This window comes from Heptranchias perlo, chromosome 6, assembly GCF_035084215.1.
Source record: "Heptranchias perlo isolate sHepPer1 chromosome 6, sHepPer1.hap1, whole genome shotgun sequence".
Lineage (NCBI taxonomy): Eukaryota > Metazoa > Chordata > Chondrichthyes > Hexanchiformes > Hexanchidae > Heptranchias > Heptranchias perlo.
The window spans coordinates 33,784,270-33,805,836 of record NC_090330.1 but is presented as its reverse complement, the minus strand read 5'-3'; the positions used below and the strand labels follow the sequence as shown (position 1 = coordinate 33,805,836).

General features: G+C 43.2%; 1 protein-coding gene across 2 annotated transcripts in view; it reads right to left on the bottom strand.

Moving 5' to 3' along the window:
- micu2 (mitochondrial calcium uptake 2) overlaps positions 1-21,567 on the bottom strand; it is a 440,913-nt gene that overhangs the window by 202,770 nt on the left and 216,576 nt on the right. For both annotated transcript variants that reach the window (XM_067986065.1, XM_067986066.1), the window contains exon 2: positions 12,790-12,946. In XM_067986065.1, the coding sequence (XP_067842166.1) occupies positions 12,790-12,946 (157 nt within the window). The remainder of the gene's footprint in view (positions 1-12,789; positions 12,947-21,567) is intronic.

The window sequence follows — 21,567 nt, the reverse complement described above, 5'->3', positions numbered from 1 at the left end:
GGAGGGCTGCGGGTTCGCCGGGGGGGGGGGGATTGGGCGCTTGGGTAACGCGCCCGGTGAAATCAGTCTGCCCCGTGCACAATCGCAGCCTAATTGGATCCACTTACCTGGTCTTCCGGGTTCCCCGTTGTGGACTGCGCATGCGCAGTAAGGTCTGTCAGCTGGAGGAGCTCTATTTAAAGGGGCAGTCCTCCACTGACTGACGCTGCAACAAATAGGAAAAATTACAGCATGGAGCAGCCCAGGGGGAAGGCTGCTCCCAGTTTAATGATGCCTCACCCCAGGTATCATCAGATGGGGTGAGGAGGAGGGGGAGGACAGAGCTCTTCCACCCGGCGGGCGGGAGGAAGCGGCCTGCCTCTGCCACCAGGAAGGCCTGGATCGAGGTGGCGGAGGAGGCCACCTGCACCACCAACATATCGCCCACCTGCATACAGTGCAGGAGGCGCTCCAATGACCTCAGTAGGTCAGCCAAAGTGAGTACACTTACTCATTCCCCTACACTCCGTCTGCCACATCACCGCCCCCACCCCACATCTCCTTCTGCACTGCCAACACTATTCTGTCACATCACTCCTCATACCCACTCAAACCTCATCCTCATCTTACCTGCAGCTACTCACCTCGCCGGTACTCATCCCGCCACTACCACTCAACCCAATCCTCATACAATCTCATGGCTCTATCTCATACTCACCCTCTCATGCATCTCATTCACGGTCAGCCTCACTCAACCTGCCACTAACTGTGCTGCAGCCACAGGGCAGGCATCACATATGTGCAGTAGGCAGCGTAAGGCAAACGTGTCGTGAGCATGAAGGGGATGCACAAGGATTTTTGAGGGTTTGTCATGGTTTTTACTTCTATTTAATTTCTGACCAACTCACATCACATATTATATTGGCACCACTACTGCCACGTCTTTGCGAATTTTGTCTGGTTTGTGCAATAATCCTGAGGATCACAATGAAGACCCACACCTGATGCCACCCATTGTGTCACTGCAGAGTGGGTGTAGGTGTATTTGCAGGGCTCTTTTGTGCAGACGACTGAGAGACGTCGGCGATGTCCCCGGTGGCACCCTGGAAGCATGCGGAGGAAATGTTGTTGAGGGCAGTGGTGACTTTGAAAGGTAAGAAGATGGTGCTCGGGCCAGCCGGGAGCAGCTCGGCATGAAGGAGGCTGCAGATGTCCACGACTACATGTCGAGTGACTTTGAGCCTCCGCGTGCACTGCTGCTCAGAGAGATCCAGGAAGCTGAGCCTCGGTCTGTAGGCCCTGTGGCGCGGGTAGTACTCCCTGCGACGCATCTCTCTCTGTGGTTGCCCTCCCTCCAGCTGTGCAGGTGGATGTGTCACAGCACTGTGTTGTGGAGCTCCACGTGTCAGAGGTAGACGGCTTGGCCGGCGATGCTGTTCGCCCTCCGAGGAGGTCATGACTGCAGCTACGGCGGCCCCCATCCGGAAGATGTACATCTGAGGGGGTCCACAAGGTAGGTACATGTCTCTGGACCCCGGGGTAAGTGTGCAAGTTGGTGAATTTGATTGTCAGGAGGAGGGTGGTGGAGGCCAAACTTTGTCCCAAGTGACAGAGTGGCCTCCTGCAATGAGTGAGGGTCTCCTCCCCCCACCTGTCAAATGGACCGTTGCAGCTGCCACAGGCTGATGGCTGCAACACGTCCATTTCAACTGGGAGTGTTTCCCGCAGTACGGAAACAGTCCCAGTTGTTTGTAAAATCCCACCCCTCCTAATATAAGGGGTCAATCAGGTCTGTAAACGACCTGAAATAGCAAGATAAATACTGTTAAGTGGAATCCCGCCGGCTTTAATTGCCTGTGGGAGTCCCACATGTGGGGGCTGCGCGCGCACGTCGGCGCGTCTGTGGGGAACCCGGACGTGGGCGGGTTGGAGACGGGCTCCCGACCCGCTCCGGGATTCCCCGATTTTCGGAGCCCCCCCCGCCAGGAACGCACCCGATAGCGGGTGCTAATATCGGGGAGAGAGTCAGCATGGATTTGTAAAGGGTAGGTCATGACTGACAAACCTGAGTGAATTTTTTGAAGAGGTGACTAAAGTAGTGGACAGGGGAATGTCTATGGATGTTTTTTATATGGACTTCCACAAGGCATTCCATAAATTCCCTCATAAGAGACTGTTAGCTAAAGTTGAAGCTCATGGAATTGAGGGCAAATTATTGACCTGGTTAGGAAATTGGCTGAGCGGCAGGACACAGAGAGTAGGATTAATGGGCAGGTACTCAAATTGGCAGGATGTGACTAGTGTTGTCCCACAGGGATCTTTGTTGGAGCCTCAACTATTCACTGTATTTGTTAACGACTTAGATGACGGGATAGAGAGCCACATATCCAAGTTTGCTGATGACACAAAGATAGGCAGCGTTGTAAGCATTGTAGATGGAAGCATAAAATTACAGAGAGATATTAATAGGTTAAGTGAATGAACAAAACTGTGGCAAATGGATTTCTATGTAGGCAACTGTGAGGTCATCCACTTTGGACCTAAAAAGGATAGATCAGGGTACTTTCTAAATGGTGAAAAGTTCGAAACAGTGGAGGTCCAAAGGGACTTAGGGGTCCATGTACATAGCTCATTAAAATGTCATGGACAGGTACAGAAAATAATCAAAAAGGCTAACGGAATGCTGGCCTTTATATCTAGAGGACTAGAATACAGGGGATAGAAGTTATGCTACAGCTATACTGGTTAGACCACACCTGGATTACTGTGTTCAGTTCTGAGCCTCGCACCTTAGGAAGGATATATTGGCTTTGTAGGGAGTGCAGCATGGATTTACTAGAATGATACCTGGACTCCAAGGGTCAAATTATAAGGAGAGATTACACAAACTAGGGTTGTATTCCCTGGAACTTAGAAGATAAAGGTGATCGAAGTTTTCAAGATATTAAGGGGAAATGATAGGGTAGATAGAGAGAGAAACTATTTATGCTGGTTAGGGAGTCTAGGAGTAAGGGACATAGCCTAAAAATTAGAGCCAGGACTTTCAGGAGTGAAGTTAGGAAACACTTCTACATGCAAAGGGTGGTAGATGTTTGGAACTCTCTTCCACAAACAGCAGTTGATGCTAGTTCAATTGTTAATTTTAAATCTGAGATTGATAGATTTTTGTTAACCAAAGGTATTAAAGGAATGAGGGGCAAAGATAGAGTATTAGAATAGATTAGCGGCTAACATAAAAGGGAACCCAAAATTCGTTTATAAACATATAAATAGTAAAAGAGTAGTCAAAGGAAAGGTGGGGCCAATTAGGGACAAAAAATGAGATCCTCTTGTGGAGGCAGAGGGTAGGGTTGAGGCACTAAATGAATACTTCACAGCAATCTTCACTAGAGAAGAGGATGCTGCCAATGTAGCGGTAAAGGAGGAGGTAATAGCGATATTAGATAGGATAAAAATAGATAAAGAGGAGGTACTTAAAAGGTTGGCAGTACTTAAAGCACAAATGTCACCCGGTCCAGATGGGATGCATCCTAGGTTACTGAGGGAAGTAAGGGTAGAAATTGTGGAGGCTCTGGCCACAATCTTCCAATTCTCCTTAAACATGGGGATGGTGGCAGAGAACTGGAGGATTGCAAATGTTACACCCCTGTTCAAAAAAGAGAGGGATAAACCCGGCAATTACAAGCCAGTCAGCCTAATTTCGGTGATGGGGAAACTTTGAGACACAATAATCTGGGACAAAATTAATTGGCACTTGGAAAAGTATGGACCAATAAATGAAAGTCAGCACGGATTTGTTAAAGGAAAATCGTGTTTGACTAACTTGATTGAGTTGTTTGATGAAGTAACAGAGAGGGGTGATGAGGGCAGTTCGGTTGATGTTGTGTTCTGGATTTTCAAAAGATATTTGATAAAGTATCACATAATAGACTTGTTGCAAAATTAAAGCCCATGGGATTAAAGGGACAGTGGCAGCGTGGATATGAAATTGGCTAAGGGACAGAAAGCAGAGAGTAGTGGTGAACAGTTGTTTTTCAGACTGGAGGGAAGTATACAGTGGTGGTTCCCCAGGGGTCAGTATTAGGACCACTGCTCTTTTTGACATTTATTAATGACTGTACTTGGGTATACAGGGTATAATTTCCAAGTATGCAGGTGACACAAAACTCAGAAATGCAGTAAACAATGTGGAGGACAGTAACATACTTCAGAAGGACATTGACAGACTGGTGAAATGGACAGACACTTGGGAGATGAAATTTAATGCAGAGAAGTGTGATGTGATACATTTTGGAAGGAAGAATGAGGAGAGGCAATTTAAACTAAATGGTACAATTTTAAAGGGGGTGCAGGAACAGTGAGATCTGGGGGTATATGTACACAAATCTTTGAAGGTGGCAGGGCACGTTGAGAAGGCTGTTAACAAAGCATATAGGATCCTGGGCTTTATTAATAGAGGCATAGAGTACAAAAGTAAGGCAGTTATGCTAAACCTTTATATAACACTGGTTAGGCCTCAGCTGGAGTATTGTGTTGAATTCTGAGCACCACACTTTAGGAAGGATGTCAAGGCCTTTGAGAGGGTGTCGAAGAGATTTACTAGAATGGTACCAAGGATGAGGCACAACAGTTATTTGGAGAGACTGGAGAAGCTGGGGTTGTTCTCCTTAGAACAGAGAAGGTTAAAGGGAGATTTGATAGAGGTGTTCAAAATCATGAAGGGTTTTGATAGAGTAAATAAGGAGAAACTGTTTCCAGTGGCAGAAGGGTTGGTAACCAGAGGACACAGATTGAAGGTGATTGGCAAAAGAACCAGAGGCGACATGAGGAAACATTTTTTTACACAGTGAGTTGTAATGATCTGGAATGCACTGCCTGTAAGGGTGGTGGAAGCAGATTTAATAATAACTTCCAAAAGGGAATTGGATAAATACTCAAAGGGAAAAAATTTGCAAGGCTATTGGGAAAGAGCAGGGGAGTGGGACTAACTGGATAGCTAAGTATCAGCACTAAATATCTTCAAGTCAAGTATAACATATATTAAATGCAAAATAAATCTTTCTACCCTGCCCCAATAATGTGTTTTAGCTCCATGCATCTACTGCATCAATATGCCCCTCCTACTATGTGTCTTCCACTGTGGGCCCATGCTCGATAGGAACTGGTTTGAGACGAACTCATTTCTTATCACAAAGGACCCTCACAAAGGGATCTGGGTGTCCATGTTACAAATCATTAAAAGCTAATGCAAAGGTACAAAATGTGATCAAAAAGTCTGATGGAATATTGGTCTTTATCTCAAGGAGGTTGGAATTCAAAAGTGAGGAAGCGATGCTTCAGTTGTACAGAGCCTTGGTCAGACCCCTGTCTGGAGCACTGCGTTCAGTTTTGGGCACTGAACCTCGGGAAAGATATATTGGCCTTGGAAGGGGTACTGCGCAGATTCATCAGAATGATGGAATAACGAATATAGGTTCCAGTGGTGAAAGGGCAAAGGTACCAATAGTACAGCAGATTACAACAATATTGATTTGCTTCTGGAATTTAGGATTTTGAACGTGGTACGGATTGGTCCTCTCTCTGCCTGGCAAGGTCCTAAATGAAATAAGTTTGGGTAGTCTCAACCGAGGTTCTAAAAATCACTAAACTTCCCAAATTTCAGTACTAATTGGCAGCCTCCCTCATACAAACTATAAGAATAGTTGGTGTGAGAAGTAGAAATCTTACACTGGACCGATATAGAGAGCTCTTCTAAGTTTGTGCAGAAAAAAAAGGAGGTGTTGGAGAGCAGAATTAAGCATTTAAGACTTGGTTTAAATTTTTGTTTATTGTAGCAGTACAAGAACATTACAGTAACAAAGCTGTTCCTGACATCTGAGTAGCATTATTCCTGAATTATTTGGATTTCTTTCAGTATCATGTTGCATGAACTGAGATCACAAAAAAATTGGCCAGCACAGGAAACTTGGAATTTTCTGGATCTGTTCTCAATTTCTGAGTTAAACTAATGGTTAAATGGATATCAGTTTGTTAAAAGTTTCATTAGCTAGTTAATTAACTATTCTCAAAACTCAAATGTTACATCTATTAGCTAAATTTTGGTATTTATTTTTTTAAACTGTAACTAACAATGCACAAGTAGAAGCTGAAGTAGCCAATCTAAGAGGTGCATTACTGTCTACAGCAGATCAGAATTCTTCCAACTAAGAAATTTATGGTGGGAATTATTTTTTAAAAAAGTTTTACCGAATTTATTCAAAGTACCAAAACAAATTAATGCTTCAAATTAGTTTCTTAGAAATTTTTCTTCAACACAGTACATGCATCATTAATATTTTATTTGAGACTGCACTCTCATTATGCAAATTCAAAAATGCATTTGCTTGCCCATAAAAATACAGATGGCTGGTTACGAGGCACAATAATATTAGAAAAATGATTGCATTGGCAAGATTACAAACAAAAGATCTTTCAATACAATCCAGAATTTCCCTGGCCACCGTGTTTCAAATGTACCACCAAGACAGCAACAAAAGCAAATAATGCACACCAATCTGATATCCAAGTTTGCTAAACACATCATCAGCTGATGTTTCTACTTAAAATGCAACTACTAAAAGTAAAATGGTGACCATCTTTGTGAACCACAGCAGTCAAGCTATTTTTTAATAGGTAGTGTTATAATAAAAGCTTTTCCCTTCTTTGGTTAATATTAAATTGACAGCTATTGGCAACAAAATTTAAAAAAAATTTTTAAAGCCTAAAAAAATGTGGGCTTTATGGGGGGTATGGAGGTGGAGAGGCAGGGGGATTTAGTGAGGCAATTCTAGAGTGTGGGACATAGGCGGCTAAAGGCACAGCCTCCAATGGTGGGGCGAAGGAAGGGGCAATGCACAAGGCGGCAGATTGAGGATCAGAATTTTAAATTGTGGAAACTATGGTTCAGCCTGAGACAGTGTCCGGTGGCAAGGTTTACGGAGTTTGTGGTGGAGGCTGACGACGATGGCTTCGGTGTTCCCGGTATTTAACTGGAGGAAATTGCAGCTTATAGAAGACTGGATGCCGGACAGCACAGAGACAGTGGATGGGTCAAGATAAGTGGTGGAAAAACAGAGCTGAGTAAGAACATAAGAAATAGGAGCAGGAGTAGGCCATATGGCCCCTCTAGCCTGCTCTGCCATTCAATCAGATCATGGCTGATCTTTGACCTCAACTCCACTTTCCCACTTGATCCCCGTATCCCTTGATTCCCTTAGAGTCCAAAAATCAGCCTTGAATATACTCAACGACTGAGCATCCACAGCCCTCTGGGATAGAGAATTCCAAAGATTTGCAACCGTCAGTCACCTCAGTCTTAAATGGCTGACCCTTTATCCTGAAACTATGCCCCCTAATTCTAGACTCTCCAGCCAGAGGAAACAACCTCTCAGCATCTACCCTGTCAAGACCCCTCAGAATCTTATACATTTCAATGAGATCACCTCTCATTCTTCTAAACTCCAAAGAGCATAGGCCCATTCTACTCAATCTCTCCTCTTAGGGCAACCCTCTCATCGTCAGTATACATGTGGAAGTTGACCCCATATCGTGGATGATGTCGCCAAGGGGCAGCATATAGCTGAGCAAGGGGAGGGGGCAAAGATAGATCCATGAGGGTCTCTGGATGGTGCGGGAAGAGAAGCCACTAATGGATATGCTCTGGCTACGATTAGAAAGGTAAGAGTGGAACCAGGCAAGGGCAGCCCAACTCAGCTGGACAACAGAGAAGCACTGGAGGAGGATGGTGTGGTCAACCATGACAAAAGCTACAGAAAGGTGGGAGGGTTACAGTTACAGAGGATTTCATTCGCGATTTTGATTAATACTATTTCAGTGCTGTGGCAGCGATGGAAACCTGATTGGAGCAATTCAAACATTGAGTTGCGGGAAAGAAGGGCACAGATTTGGGAGGTAACTACACATTCAAAGACTTCAGAGAGGAAAGGGAGGTTGAAAGTGTTAGGGTAATTTGCAAGGACAGAGGATTTGAGAGTTTTTTTGAGGACAGGTGATAACAACAACAACAGCTTGCATTTATATAGCACCTTTAATGTAATAAAACTTCCCAAGGAGCATCACAGGAGCGATATCAAACAAAATTTGACACCGAGCCACATAAGGAGATATTAAGGCAGTTGACCAAAAGATAGGTTTTATGGAACGTTTTAAAGGAGGAGAGAGAGGTAGAGAGGCAGAGAGGTTGTGGGAGGAAATTCCAGAGCTTAGGGCCAAGGCAGCTGAAGGCACGGCCGATAGTGGTGGAGCGATTAAAATCGATGATGCACAACAGGCAAGAATTGGAGGAGCACAGAGATCTCGGCGTGTTGTTGGGCTGAAGGAGTTTACAGAGATAGGGAGGGGCGAGGCTATTGAGGGATTTGAAAACAAGGATGAAAACTTTAAAATTGAGGCGTTCCCGGACTGGGAGCCAGTGTAGGTCAGCAAGCACAGGGGTGATGGGTGATTGGGACTTGATGCGAGTTTGGATACGGGCAGCAGAGTTTTGGATGAGCTCAAGTTTGTAGAAGATGGAAGATGGGAGCCGGTCAGGAGAGCATTGGAATAGTCAAGTCTAGAGATAACAAAGGCTTAGATGAGGATTTCAGCAGCAGATGAGCTGACGTAGGGCTGGAGACGCGAAATGTTATGGAGGTGGAAGTAGGCCGTCTTGGTGATGGAGCGGATATATAGTCGGAAGCTCATCTCAGGATCAAATAGGAGGCCAAGGTTGTGAACCGTCTGGTTCAGCCTCAGACAGTGGCCAAGGAGAGGGATGGGGTCGGTGGTTAGGGAATGGAGTTTGTGGCCGGGATTGAAGACAATGGCTTCGGTCTTCCCAATATTTAGTTGGAGGAAATTTTTGCTCATGTCGAACAAGCAGTGTGACAAATCAGAGACGGTGGAGGGGTCGAGGGAGCTGGTGGTGAGGTACAGCTGGGTGTCGTCAGCATACATGTGGAACCTGATGTGTTTTCGGAGAATGTCGCCGAGGGGCAGCATTTAAATGAGAAATAGGAGGGGCCCAAGGATAGATCCTTGGAGGACTCCAGAAGTAATGGTGCGGGAGCGGGAAGAGAAGCCTTGCAGGTGATTCTCTGGCTATGACTGGCTAGATAAGAATGGAACCAGACGAGCACATTCCCACCCAGCTGGACAATGGATTTGAGAGGGAGGGAGCAGTAGCTGTGGAGAGAGAACCATTTACAATGTCAGTCAACATGGGAATCATGACTGGAAGTTGGGTGGTCTGCAGTTTCGTGGGAATAGGGTCAATGCTCTCTCCGAGATGAGCTTGGAGAGGGCATCGCCGCTAAATTACTATTATTGGTTATGAACATAGAAAGGTTTTAAGTCCCATTAAATTAAAATCAATAATAATCTCTTTAAGAAAAATATATTTTCTTAAAATTATCATCTCAACATAATTAAAGATAGAAAGTCCCATAATCAAAATCAAATCTTCTATTCCTTTCTCCCCCATGTGTTTATCTAGCTTCCTCTTAAATGCACCTATGCTATTCACCTCAACAACTCCATGTGGTAACAAGTTCCACATTCTCACCACTCTCTGAACTTGATTACAATTTGGATTCCTTATTGGATTTATTAGTGACTATCTTATAATTATGGCCCCTAGTTCTCGTCTCCCCCACAAGTGGAAACATCTTCTCTACGTCTACCCTATCGAACCCCTTCATAATTTTAAGACCTCTATCAGATCACCTCTCAGTCTTCTACTTTCTAGAGTAAAGAGCCCCAGCATGTTCAGTTTTTTCCTGATAGCTGTAGACTCTCATTTCTGGTATAATCTTTGTGAATCTTTTTTGCACTTTCTCCAGTACTTCTCTATCTTTGTTGTAATATCAAGACCAGAACTGTGCACAGTACTCCAAGTGTGGTCTAACCAAGGTTATATATAAGTTTAACATAACTTCTGTGTTTTTGAATTCTATTCCTCTAGAAATGAACTCCAGTGTTTTGTTTGTATTTTATGGCTTGTTAACCTGCGTTGCTACTTTTAATGATTTGTGTATCTGTACCCCCAAATGCCTCTGCTCCTCCACCCCATTTAGACTCTTATTTTCCAAGGAGTTTGTGGCCTCTTTATTCCTCCTCCCAAAATGTACCACCTCACACTTATCTATATTGAAATTCATTTGCCATTTACATGCCCATTCTGCACGTTTGTTAATGCCTTCTTATACTTTCTCGCGGTCTTCCTCAGTATTAACTATACCCCCAATTTGGTGTCGTCTGCAAATTTTGATATTCTACTTCCAATTCCTGCGTCCAAATCATTTATGTGAAAGGTGAACAACAGTGGTCCCAGCACCGATCCCTGTGGAACACCACTTCCCACCTTCTGCCAGTCTGTGTAACTATCTTTAACCCTATGCTCTGTTTTCTGTTTTGTAGCCAGTTTGCTATCCATTCTGCTACTTGTTCCCTGACTCCACATGCTCTGTCCTTAGTCATGAGTCTACTACTTACAGAATATATAAACTGCTTGAAAACAAGATAAAGTCCGAAATCCTTGTAGTTCCTTTCAGTATCTTCTGATCGAGTCTCTGATGGATGTTACATCGAATCATGGAATGATACAGCACAGGAGGAGCCCATTCGGCCCATCGTGCCTGTGCCGGCTCTTTGAAAGAGCTATCCAATGAGTCCTACTCCCCCGATCATTTCCCATAACCCTGCAATTTTTCCCCTTCAAGTATTTATCCAATTCCCTTTTGAAAATTATTATTGAATCTGCGGCCACTTGCTGTGTTGTTTTATTTTTCCTCATGTCGCCTCTAGTTCTTTTGCCATGAGAGATTACCTGGCAAGGAGCCCCTATTAGCCCCTTCGCATGGTTGAGGCAGTGCGAAGAAGGGAACTGGAGGTCACAAGGTTGTCCCTCAGTTATTTAATTGTTTTTATTTTGTTAAAACAGGTACATTAACAATGCCTCCTTTGCAGTAGGAATTCAGTTAAAAAGAACATTTCTGGTGCATTTAAACCAGTATTAGATTTTACTTTATGGGCTTGATTTGCTATATTTATTTTGTCAAAACTACTCCTTGAAGAGAAAATAAAATGGAGACAAGAACAGAACAGGGAAAAAATTGAGCATATCAAACAAATAAATTGACTCCTGTGAGCTCCGAAGAAGACTCGGGCAAGAGTATATTTATTTTGATATTCACTATGTGCAGTCGGTATGGAACTTTTAAATTGCTTTGGTTCTCTAGGTTTGGCAGTCAAGGCTAGGAATGTGAGCCACTTGCTGGGTGTGCCCTGTCAGTGGAATAGCTTTCTTTTGGCTTCATCGCTGGTCTCCAACAGCCCACTGGCAACTCAAAAAAAATTGTCCTTACAGATAGGAGAATCTTTTAAAAAATTTAAATAATATAGAAAGTAGATGGAATTCTTTACATCAACATTTTTGTTCTCTTCCTCCACTCCCCACCTCCCCACTCCAGAAGCCCCAAGAAATGTTTCCCTTTAAATAAATATTAAATCCTCAAGCGATTTTTGTTGACTGAACACCTCAACCTTATGAACTTAAGATTCTCAACGGAAATCCTTATTTAAATTACTTCTGGATAATCTGAGAGCCGACATATTTCAATAGAAACACCGAAACATTTAAATGAAAGAAAAGGTTGGATATTGTTGAAATAATAACTTTTACAAACAGCTTGCTTGGCTTGGAAGCAGTCTGTTACTCATTCAATGTCTCACATTCAGTTCAAGAGGACTTGAAATACTTGTATGTTCAGGTATCTTTTTATTGTTTCCAGATACTTTGGTGTAGATGTACAACTTTCTACCGGGGCTGTAAAATTGACGATGTGGATCGGTCGCTCATTATAGAAACCACCTGATTTTCGTTTTAATTTTGGGACAAGGGAAGAGGAATATAAAGAGAACATGAGACTCTGTTGAGTGGGAGATGAGAAGAGAGGGGAGAAATCCTGTTCCAACAGCAGCAACAATTTGCATTTATATAGCACCTTTAATACAGATAAACATTGCAGGGGGATTTGTTAGTTACCAGGCCAATATTATAAACAGCATGTTCTCCAACTTACAGTGAGTAATCCCACTGGAGTTACATTTGTATTTTGAATAATTTAATATCTTGAATATGTAAATCAAAAGGCATATGTAAGTTGATTGAGTTACTTCAAAATTTCTAATTGAAACGGAGACCGTTTCTAAAGGACAATTTGGCACGTCATAAGGGCGAAGTCTACATGAGATGGCTTTCACTTCAGGAGCCGTGGGTGAAGCTTAAACGTGCAGACTATGCATACACTGCCACTTCTACATTCGACCTGCTTAAGGTCAATCTGCAACACAGCAAAGGTGTCCTAATAAAATCTTTATTGTTTCCATATTTGGACCAGTCACAAATATGACAATTTTTCAGTAATCTAAAATTTCACAAAATGTGAGTCTTATAAGCAAGATTGTTCATCTATTGTCAATCAGAACTGCAAACACCACATACAACATTGAAACACTTCTTTTCTTTCAAAAAAGTTCAAATCTTTGTCTTTGCCCATTCATTTTGAATGCTGTCCAATAAAAAAGTGTGCACAGTATGTTAAACACAAACATTTTTAATTACTTATGCTTTTATTTTTAATCTTTATGCGGCCTGCAGAATTAATTGTTTTGAATAAAGATTGGCCAACACAGGAAAATTTATAACTACAGGTACTTTTAGGGAATACGCACCAGGTTGTACCGGTAATGGTCACTAAATATTCAACTTACTGTCCATATTTTCCAGAGTTACCGAGTACACGAAATCTCTTGGAGTCATGTATAATTCACCCTCATACTCAATTGAGGCAAACTGTCTGAAGCGCTGTTTGCGAGTTGTAGCACATCCACATGCTTCTTTGGCATTTTCTTTAAGCGGGTCTTGGACCTTAAAACAAAAAGAAAGAATGTTTTACAACTAATTGCATTAACGTTAATTAAATTCCAGGATCTAAGCTCACTTACTGGGTTTTCATACTTTATTTATTAATCATAAAGTGGAGATATCTCTTTCTCTGTCTTTCTTTTTTTCCCCTCAACCCTTCTTTTTGCTTCTTCCTCTATGAAGTGGAGTTGTTTAATCAAATATCTATATATTAAATTCAGTACCACTTTTAATTATAAAAATGTCCACATTTTTATGGCATTATCTGTGATAATGGAGTGAAGGGAAGAAAGGATATAGGAGTGGAGCAAGTTGGTGTAGTGATGAGAGTGAGAGGTTGGCAGGAAAGGGGAGGAGATTGGGGGTAGGTGAAGGGGTAGGGAATGTGATGAGAGCGTGGGTGGGAAAACATAAGTGATTGAGGAGGGGATGGGAAGAGGGGCACTGAAGGCCACATTTTCCCCACAACCCCCACCCCAAATGCAGCCTGCCGCTGTTGCTAGCTCCTTTCCCTGCCCCACCACCCAACATCATGCCACCCGCCAACTCCCACCCGAAAGAAAAGATGCATGGAAGAAAAAGAAGAGAGAGAAAGAAGCAGGAAGATAGAAAAAGAAGCAAAAAGGATTGAGGCGGAAAAGAGAGACAGAGGGAGACGGAAACAAAAAAGAAAAAGAGAGACAGCAACACACAGGCAACAGTGACAGGTAAGAGAGTGGCTACATTCTCTAATTTATCATGTGCAATGCCGCTCAAGATCCACTAGTGTATAAATTAAAATCCACTCGTTTACAGTTTTCAAATAATGATTAGAGTTGTGAAACTCAATCCCAAAGCAGCAGGAAAAATCGAAGAATTCCATCTAATAAATTTGATTTAATCAAATTCTGTAAATCAGTATCCCTGAAGTTATGCCCTCCATGAAATGAACACCCCTATTGTTATAAAGTGATCAATCCTCTGCCTTGTGAGCAATGCCATGAGAGGTCTACTGGTAATATTAAAAAAAATCCGCCACCTTGGAATTCCCCTAATTAAAGGTCTGAAGAGGCAGTTCTTCATGCTAACAGCATGTACATGATTCTGTTAACCTTGTAGAGTCAGCCACTTCAACTATTTAATGTTTCAGGAACAGGACCTAGAACCATACGAAAGCACAGCATATAAAACAATAACTTGCATTTATATCGCAGCTTAAACGTCCAAGGCACTTCACAGGAGTGTAATCAGACAATAATTGACACTGAGCCGAAAAAGGAGACATTAGGACAGGTGGCTAAAAGCTTGGTCAAAGAGGCTAGTTTAAAGAAGGATCTTAAGGAGGAGAGGTAGAGAGGCGGAGAGGTTTAAGGAGGGAATATAAGAACATAAGAAATAGGAGCAGGAGTAGGCCATAAGGCCCCTTGAGCCTGCTCTGCCATTCAATCAGATCATGGCTGATCTTCAACCTCAACTCCACTTGCCTGCCCGATCCCCATATCCCTTGATACCAGAGTTTAGGGCCTAGATGGCTGAAGGCATGACCAACAATGGACAATAGAAGTGGAGGATGCACAACAGGCCAGAGTTGGAGGAATGCAGAGTTCTTGGAGGGCTGTAGTAGGTTACAGAGGGATTTGAACACAAGGATGTGAATTCTAAAATCGAGGCGTTGGTGGACCAGGAGCCAATATAGGTCAGGGAATGCAGGGGTGATAAGTGAGCAGCACCTGGTGAGAGTTAAGATACGGACAGCAGAGTTTTGGATGAGCTCAAATTGATGGAGTGTGAAAGATGGGAGGCCTGCCAAGAGAGCATTCAAATAGTTGAGTCTGGAGGTAACAAAAGCATGGATGAGGGATTCAGCAGCAGATGAGCTGAGGCAGGGGCGGGGACGGCTGATATTATGGAGGTGGAAGAAGGTGGTGTTTGTGATGGAGTGTAAATGGAGTTGGAAGCTCAGCTCAGGATGCCAATGTTGCAAACAGTCTAGTTCAGCCTAAGACAGGGGCCAGGGAGGGGGATGGAATTGGTGGTGAAGGAACAGAGTTTGTGGCAGAGGCTGATGACAATGGCTTCGGTCTTCCCAAAGTTTAATTGGAGGAAATTGCGACTCATCGAGGACTGGATGTCAGACAAGCAATGTGACAACACAAAGGATGTGGAGAGGTCGAGATAGGGGGTGGAGCGGTAGTGCTGGGTGTCGTCAGCGTACATGTGGAACCTGACATCTGGTCTTCGGATGATATCGTCGAGGGGCAGCATGGAGATGAGAAATAGGAGGGCGCCAAGGATAGATCTTTGTCGGACGCCTGAGGTAAATATAGACTACCACTAGATGTTCATTACACCAGTACTTGACACTTACAAGCCACCACCAATTTACATTTTCAAAATTTGGCAAAAATTACCGACAGCTAGCTCATCTATCCACTACCAGCAACATTTTCAACCTAGGAAAATTAATGTAATATGTTCAAATTAAAGGATTTCTCCTGCATGGGAGAAAGTGCCATTTATTTACATTATGTTTGCATGTACCATCTTCTCAGTTTGTTCTTGAGCACATGTCAAGACAAGACATCCTTGCAATTATGAAATTTCAACTGTGTTCATTTAATCAGCAGGTGAGACTATGCATATATATTAAGCTGCTTTCTGATTAGAAGCCATACACTTACTATATATTACATGAGCTGTCTCTGATCATATCATATCTAAGCTAGCAAATCTCAATATACTTGCATTATTGCTTCTTATATGCTTACAGGAAGTACTCCCATTTATACTCCTATTGCCAGCCGTAAACACATCAGGATATGTTCTGATTAGTGAAACTAATGATGGTTATAAAGCAAAATTAGGAAAATGTACAGAACTGTTAAGCAAAGTTTTTTTTAAAGTAGATAAGACCAAAAGAGATAGCAGCAGGAGTAGGCCATTTGGCCCTTCGAGCCTCCTCCGCCATTTAATGAGACCATGGCTGATCTGATTTTTACCTCAACTCCACTTTCCTGCCTTTTCCCCATATCCTTTGACTCCCTTGCTGATCAAGAATTTGTCTAACACAGTCTTGAATGTATTCAATGACTCAGAATCCACAGCTTTTTGGGGTAAAACTAGAGGGCATAGTCTCAGAATAAGGGTCGCCCGTTTAAGACAGAAATGAGGAGGAATTTCTTCTCCCGGAGGGTCATGAATCTTTGGAATTCTTTACCCCAAAAATGGCTCAGAATCCACAGCTTTTTGGGGTAAAGAATTCCAAAGAATCATGACCCTCCGGGAGAAGAAATTCCTCCTCATTTCCGTCTTAAACGGGCGACTCCTTATTCTGAGACTATGCCCTCTAGTTTTAGATTCCCCCATGAGGGGTAACATCCTCTCAGCATCTACCGTATCGAGTCCCCTCAGAATTTTATGTTTCTGAACTGCCTCCAATGCAAGTATGTCCTTCCTTAAATAAGGGCACCAGAACTGTACGCAGTACTCCAGGTGTGGTCTCACCAGCACCCTGTACAGTTGTAGCATGACTTCCCTACTTTTATACTCCATCCCCCGAGAAATAAAGGCCAATATTCCGTTTGCCTTCCGGATTCTATTACCTGCTACACCTGCATGTTGACTTTTTGTGTTTCATGTACGAGGACACCCAGATCCCTGTGTACCGCAGCATTTTGTAGTATTTCTCCTTTCAAATAATATTTTGCTTTTTTATTTTTCCTCCCAAAGTGGATGACTTCACATTTTCCCACATTATATTCCTTCTGCTAAATTTTTGCTCATTCGCTTAACCTGTCAATATCCCTTTGCAGACATTTTGTGTCCTCATCGCAACTTGCTTTTCCACCTATCTTTGTATCATCAGCAAATTTGGCACAATACACTCTGTTCCTTCATCCAAGTCATTGATATATATTGTAAATAGTTGAGGCCCCAGCACTGATCCCTGCGGCACCCCACTAGTTACAGATTGCCATTTTGAAAATGAGCCTTTTATCCTGATTCTTTGTTTTCTGTTAGTTAGCCAATCCTCTATCCATGCCAGTATATTACCCCCAACACCATGAGCTCTTATCTTGTGCAGTAACCTTTTATGTGGCAACTTATCGAATGCCTTATGGAAATCCAAATATACTGCATCCATTGGTTCCCCTTTATCCATCCTGCCTGTTACTTCCTCAAAGAACTCTAATAAATTTGTCAGACATTTTATTCATTCATGGAATGTGGGCGTCGCTGGTGAGGCCGGCATTTATTGCCCATCCATAATTGCCCTTGAGAAGGTGGTGGTGAGCCGCCTTCTTGAACCGCTGCAGTCCGTGTGGTGACGGTTCTCCCACAGTGCTGTTAGGAAGGGAGTTCCAGGATTTTGACCCAGCGACGATGGAGGAACGGCGATATATTTCCAAGTCGGGATGGTGTGTGATTTGGAGGGGAACGTGCAGGTGGTGTTGTTCCCATGTGCCTGCTGCTCTTGTCCGTCTAGACGGTAGAGGACGCAGGTTTGGGAGGTGCTGTCGAAGAAGCCTTGGCGAGTTGCTGCAGTGCATCCTGTGGATGGTACACACTGCAGCCACGGTGCGCCGGTGGTGAAGGGAGTGAATGTTTAGGGTGGTGGATGGGGTGCCAATCAAGCGGGCTGCTTTATCTTTGATGGTGTCGAGCTTCTTGAGTGTTGTTGGAGCTGCACTCATCCAAGCAAGTGGAGAGTATTCCATCACACTCCTGACTTGTGCCTTGTAGATGGTGGAAAGGATTTGGGCAGTCAGGAGGTGAGTCACTCGACGCAGAATACCCAGCCTCTGACCTGCTCACGTAGCCACAGTATTTATATGGCTGGTCCAGTTAAGTTTCTGGTCAATGGTGACCCCCAGGATGTTGATGGTGGGGGATTCGGCGATGGTAATGCCGTTGAATGTCAAGGGGAGGTGGTTAGACTCTCTCTTGTTGGAGATGGTCATTGCCTGGCACTATCTGCCGCGAATGTTACTTGCCACTTATGAGCCCAAGCATGGATGTTGTCCAGGTCTTGCTGCATGCGGGCTCGGACTGCTTCATTATTTGAGGGGTTGCGAATGGAACTGAACACTGTGCAATCATCAGTGAACATCCCCATTTCTGACCTTATAATGGAGGGAAGGTCATTGATGAAGCAGCTGAAGATGGTTGGGCCTAGGACACTGCCCTGAGGAACTCCTGCAGCAATGTCCTGGGGCTGAGATGATTGGCCTCCAACAACCACTACCATTTTCCTTTGTGCTAGGTATGACTCCAGCCACTGGAAAGTTTTCCCCCTGATTCCCATTGACTTCAATTTTACTAGGGCTCCTTGGTGCCACACTCGGTCAAATGCTGCCTTGATGTCATGTTTGGACCAAGGCTGTAATGTGGTCTGGAGCCAAGTGGTCCTGGCGGAACCCAAACTGAGCATCGGTGAGCAGGTTACTGGTGAGTAAGTGCCGCTTGATAGCACTGTCAACGACATCTTCCATCACTTTGCTGATGATTGAGAGTAGACTGATGGGGCGGTAATTGGCCGGATTGGATTTGTCCTGCTTTTTGTGGACAGGACATACCTGGGAAATTTTCCACATTGTCGGCTAGATGCCAGTGTTGTAGCTGTACTGGAACAGTTTGGCTAGAGGTGCAGCTAGTTCTGGAGCACAAGTCTTCAGCACTACAGCTGGGATGTTGTCGGGTCCCATAGCCTTTGCTGTATCCAGTGCACTCAGCCGTTTCTTGATATCACGTGGAGTGAATCGAATTGGCTTAAGACTGGCTTCTGTGATGGTGGGGATATCGGGAGGAGGCCAGGATGGATCATCCACTCGGCACTTCTGGCTGAAGATGGTTGCAAACGCTTCAGCCTTGTCTTTTGCACTCACGTGCTGGACTCTGCCATCGTTGAGGATGGGGATGCTTGCAGAGCCTCCTCCTCCCGTTAGTTGTTTAATTGTCCACCATCATTCACGACTGGATGTGGCAGGACTGCAGAGCTTTGATCTGATCCGTTGGTTGTGAATCGCTTAGCTCTGTCTATAGCATGTTGCTTCTGCTGTTTAGCATGCATGTAGTCCTGAGTCGTAGCTTCACCAGGTTGGCACCTAATTTTTAGGTATGCCTGGTGCTGCTCCTGGCATGCTCTTCTACACTCCTCATTGAACCAGGGTTGATCCCCTGGCTTGTTGGTAATGGTAGAGTGAGGAATATGCCGGGCCATGAGGTTACAGATTGTGCCACTGACTCTCCTTGATTGTATTATGAGTCTCCAAATGACTTGCTACTACTTCCTTAATAATGGATTCTAGCATTTTCCCAATGACAGATGTTAGGCTAACTGGTCTATAGTTACCTGCTTTCTGTCTCACTCCCTTCTTGAATAGTGGTGATCGTTTGCGGTTTTCCAATCCGCTGGGACCTTTCCAGAATCTAGTGAATTCTGGAAGATTACAACCAATTGTAAAGATTTTGGTGTAGAAATATCATAGAAGTCATCACACGGTTAAAGAAGAGACTTATGCCATCGGAGTGACCTGCCCTAATTAGCCACCAATTTAGGAATGTGGTGATATTGTTTATGAGTTGGCATCTACAGTTCATCATCCAGGGACAAAATTGGATTGAAGCACTGATGTGAAGAGAAGTAGGATGTGGGTCTGTACCCACAATTACCACGTGGCAAGTTCTTGATCTCATCTTTGTAACTTTGCAGATGCCGGGTACTGGGGGATGATAAAATCATGAAGAGTCAGTCTCCCAGGACGTCTTTTGCACATATTCTGGAGATCGATAGATTTCTAGATATTAAAGGCATCAAGGGATATGGGGATGGTGCAGGAAAGTGGTGTTGTGGTAGAAGATCAGCAATGATCTTGTTGAATGGCGGAGCAGGCTCGAGGGGCTGGATAGCCTTCTCCTGCTCCTATTTCTTATGTTCTTATGATAGGCTGGCAAAGGCCTATGCACAGGTCTCCAATTAACTCTTATGACCAGGGAAGTGATTCAAATAAAGTCAAAAAAAAATTATCCAGTTGTTACTAGCTCAACTCGAAGTAACCTGAGAAGGTCTCCATATGGTTTGGCACCAACTTGAAAACATTTTTTTAAAAATTGACTCACAATACTTTGTTTATTGAAGCCAAGTGCTCCCAGGCAAAATTAATTTTGCGGCAGTAGAAACTCAAAGTTTGTAAAAACCCAAAACCCATGTGTCACAATTTTAAGTATGCATTAGACAGTATGCAAACTAAAATATTTATTTTGTTGCTGATCACTAATAATTTGCACAATTATCATTTTAATCGGCAAGTTTTGCAACTGTCAACATGCCAGGGGCTACTTTCTAATTCTGTCAAATCAACCATTGGCAAAAACTCACAAGCTTCCAAATGACATTAGTTTCTTTATGTCCAATATTTTTTCTCCCTTCCATCATAGCTTTCAAATTTAGTTCTGAAAACAGTTGGGGGGAGGGGGGGAAAGAGAGTAAATATTACACTTTTAACTTATTTCTCTCCCCTCTGTCAGTGCCCTTCAATCACCTATTTCCAAGCTAAAAGAACAGGACAGAGACTTGGTCCTCAACCTGAGCCAGTGGCACACTTACAGCCGCTCAAAGGTTCAAGAATAATAGCTTGCAGCAACTTTCCCACCCATTTTCTATCTCTCAATCGGTGCTGGGAAAGTGTCTTATCTAAGTGTTGGCATCAGGAACTTCTTGTGTGTAAATCCCAGATGCGCCTTCACAAGGCCTGAAACTGCTATTTAAAAAAAAACACATTTTGAGGATTAAGTACTTGGAACGTAATCAAAGTGCTGAAGACACCAAAGCAGATAATGAGAGTGTGGTTTCAGTGTGCAGTACTTTACTGTCTAATAGTGTGAACTTCAGTAACTAGAATATTACATTTATGTCCAATCCATCTGTTGTTTAAAAGTTCTCATCATTAATCCTTCCCAACATCTCTTCCTTTTTCCTATGCTTTCTGTAAATTTGTAAAATCATATACTGTGTGTACTTTACCATCAGTGTCTCTCCTTAAGTCTCCTGCATTGTTTCTGTTATCCAATTTTTAATCACCAAATTCCACTCCTTTGTTTCTCACTCTCATACTTCTTGGACTTGCAACAAAAAAAAATCAGATGCAGTTGCCTTGTTGGCAAAATACAAATGAAAAAAAAATTAAAAGGATAGGAATGACATTTGTTGGTCATCTCACTTTAATACTGAACATTACACAACACACAATCCCAAATGAAAGAGCAGTTAGTAAGATACAATTCAGAGCTGTGGGATCTCACAACTGTTTTTGCCCCACAGGACTCATTAAAATGATGAGCTCTTGACAGGTAGATGATAACAACTGATTGAAGCCAGAAATATATTTGTGAGTTTAACAATAATCTTTCAGCGCATAAACACTTCAGTGAAGTTGGCTTTCTTGCAGTAACCCAATGCAAGGATCATCTATTTAAGCCAAAGTAAGGATGATCAATGTGAGCCACAGCAAAGGCTATCAATTTGATCCATAAATAAAATACACTTTTAAAATAAAAATTGTGTAATTCTGCAACATTAAACATATGTACCACAATTATGTTCAACTGTACAATTAGGTTTCATCAAAAATTAGGTAATTTCTAGG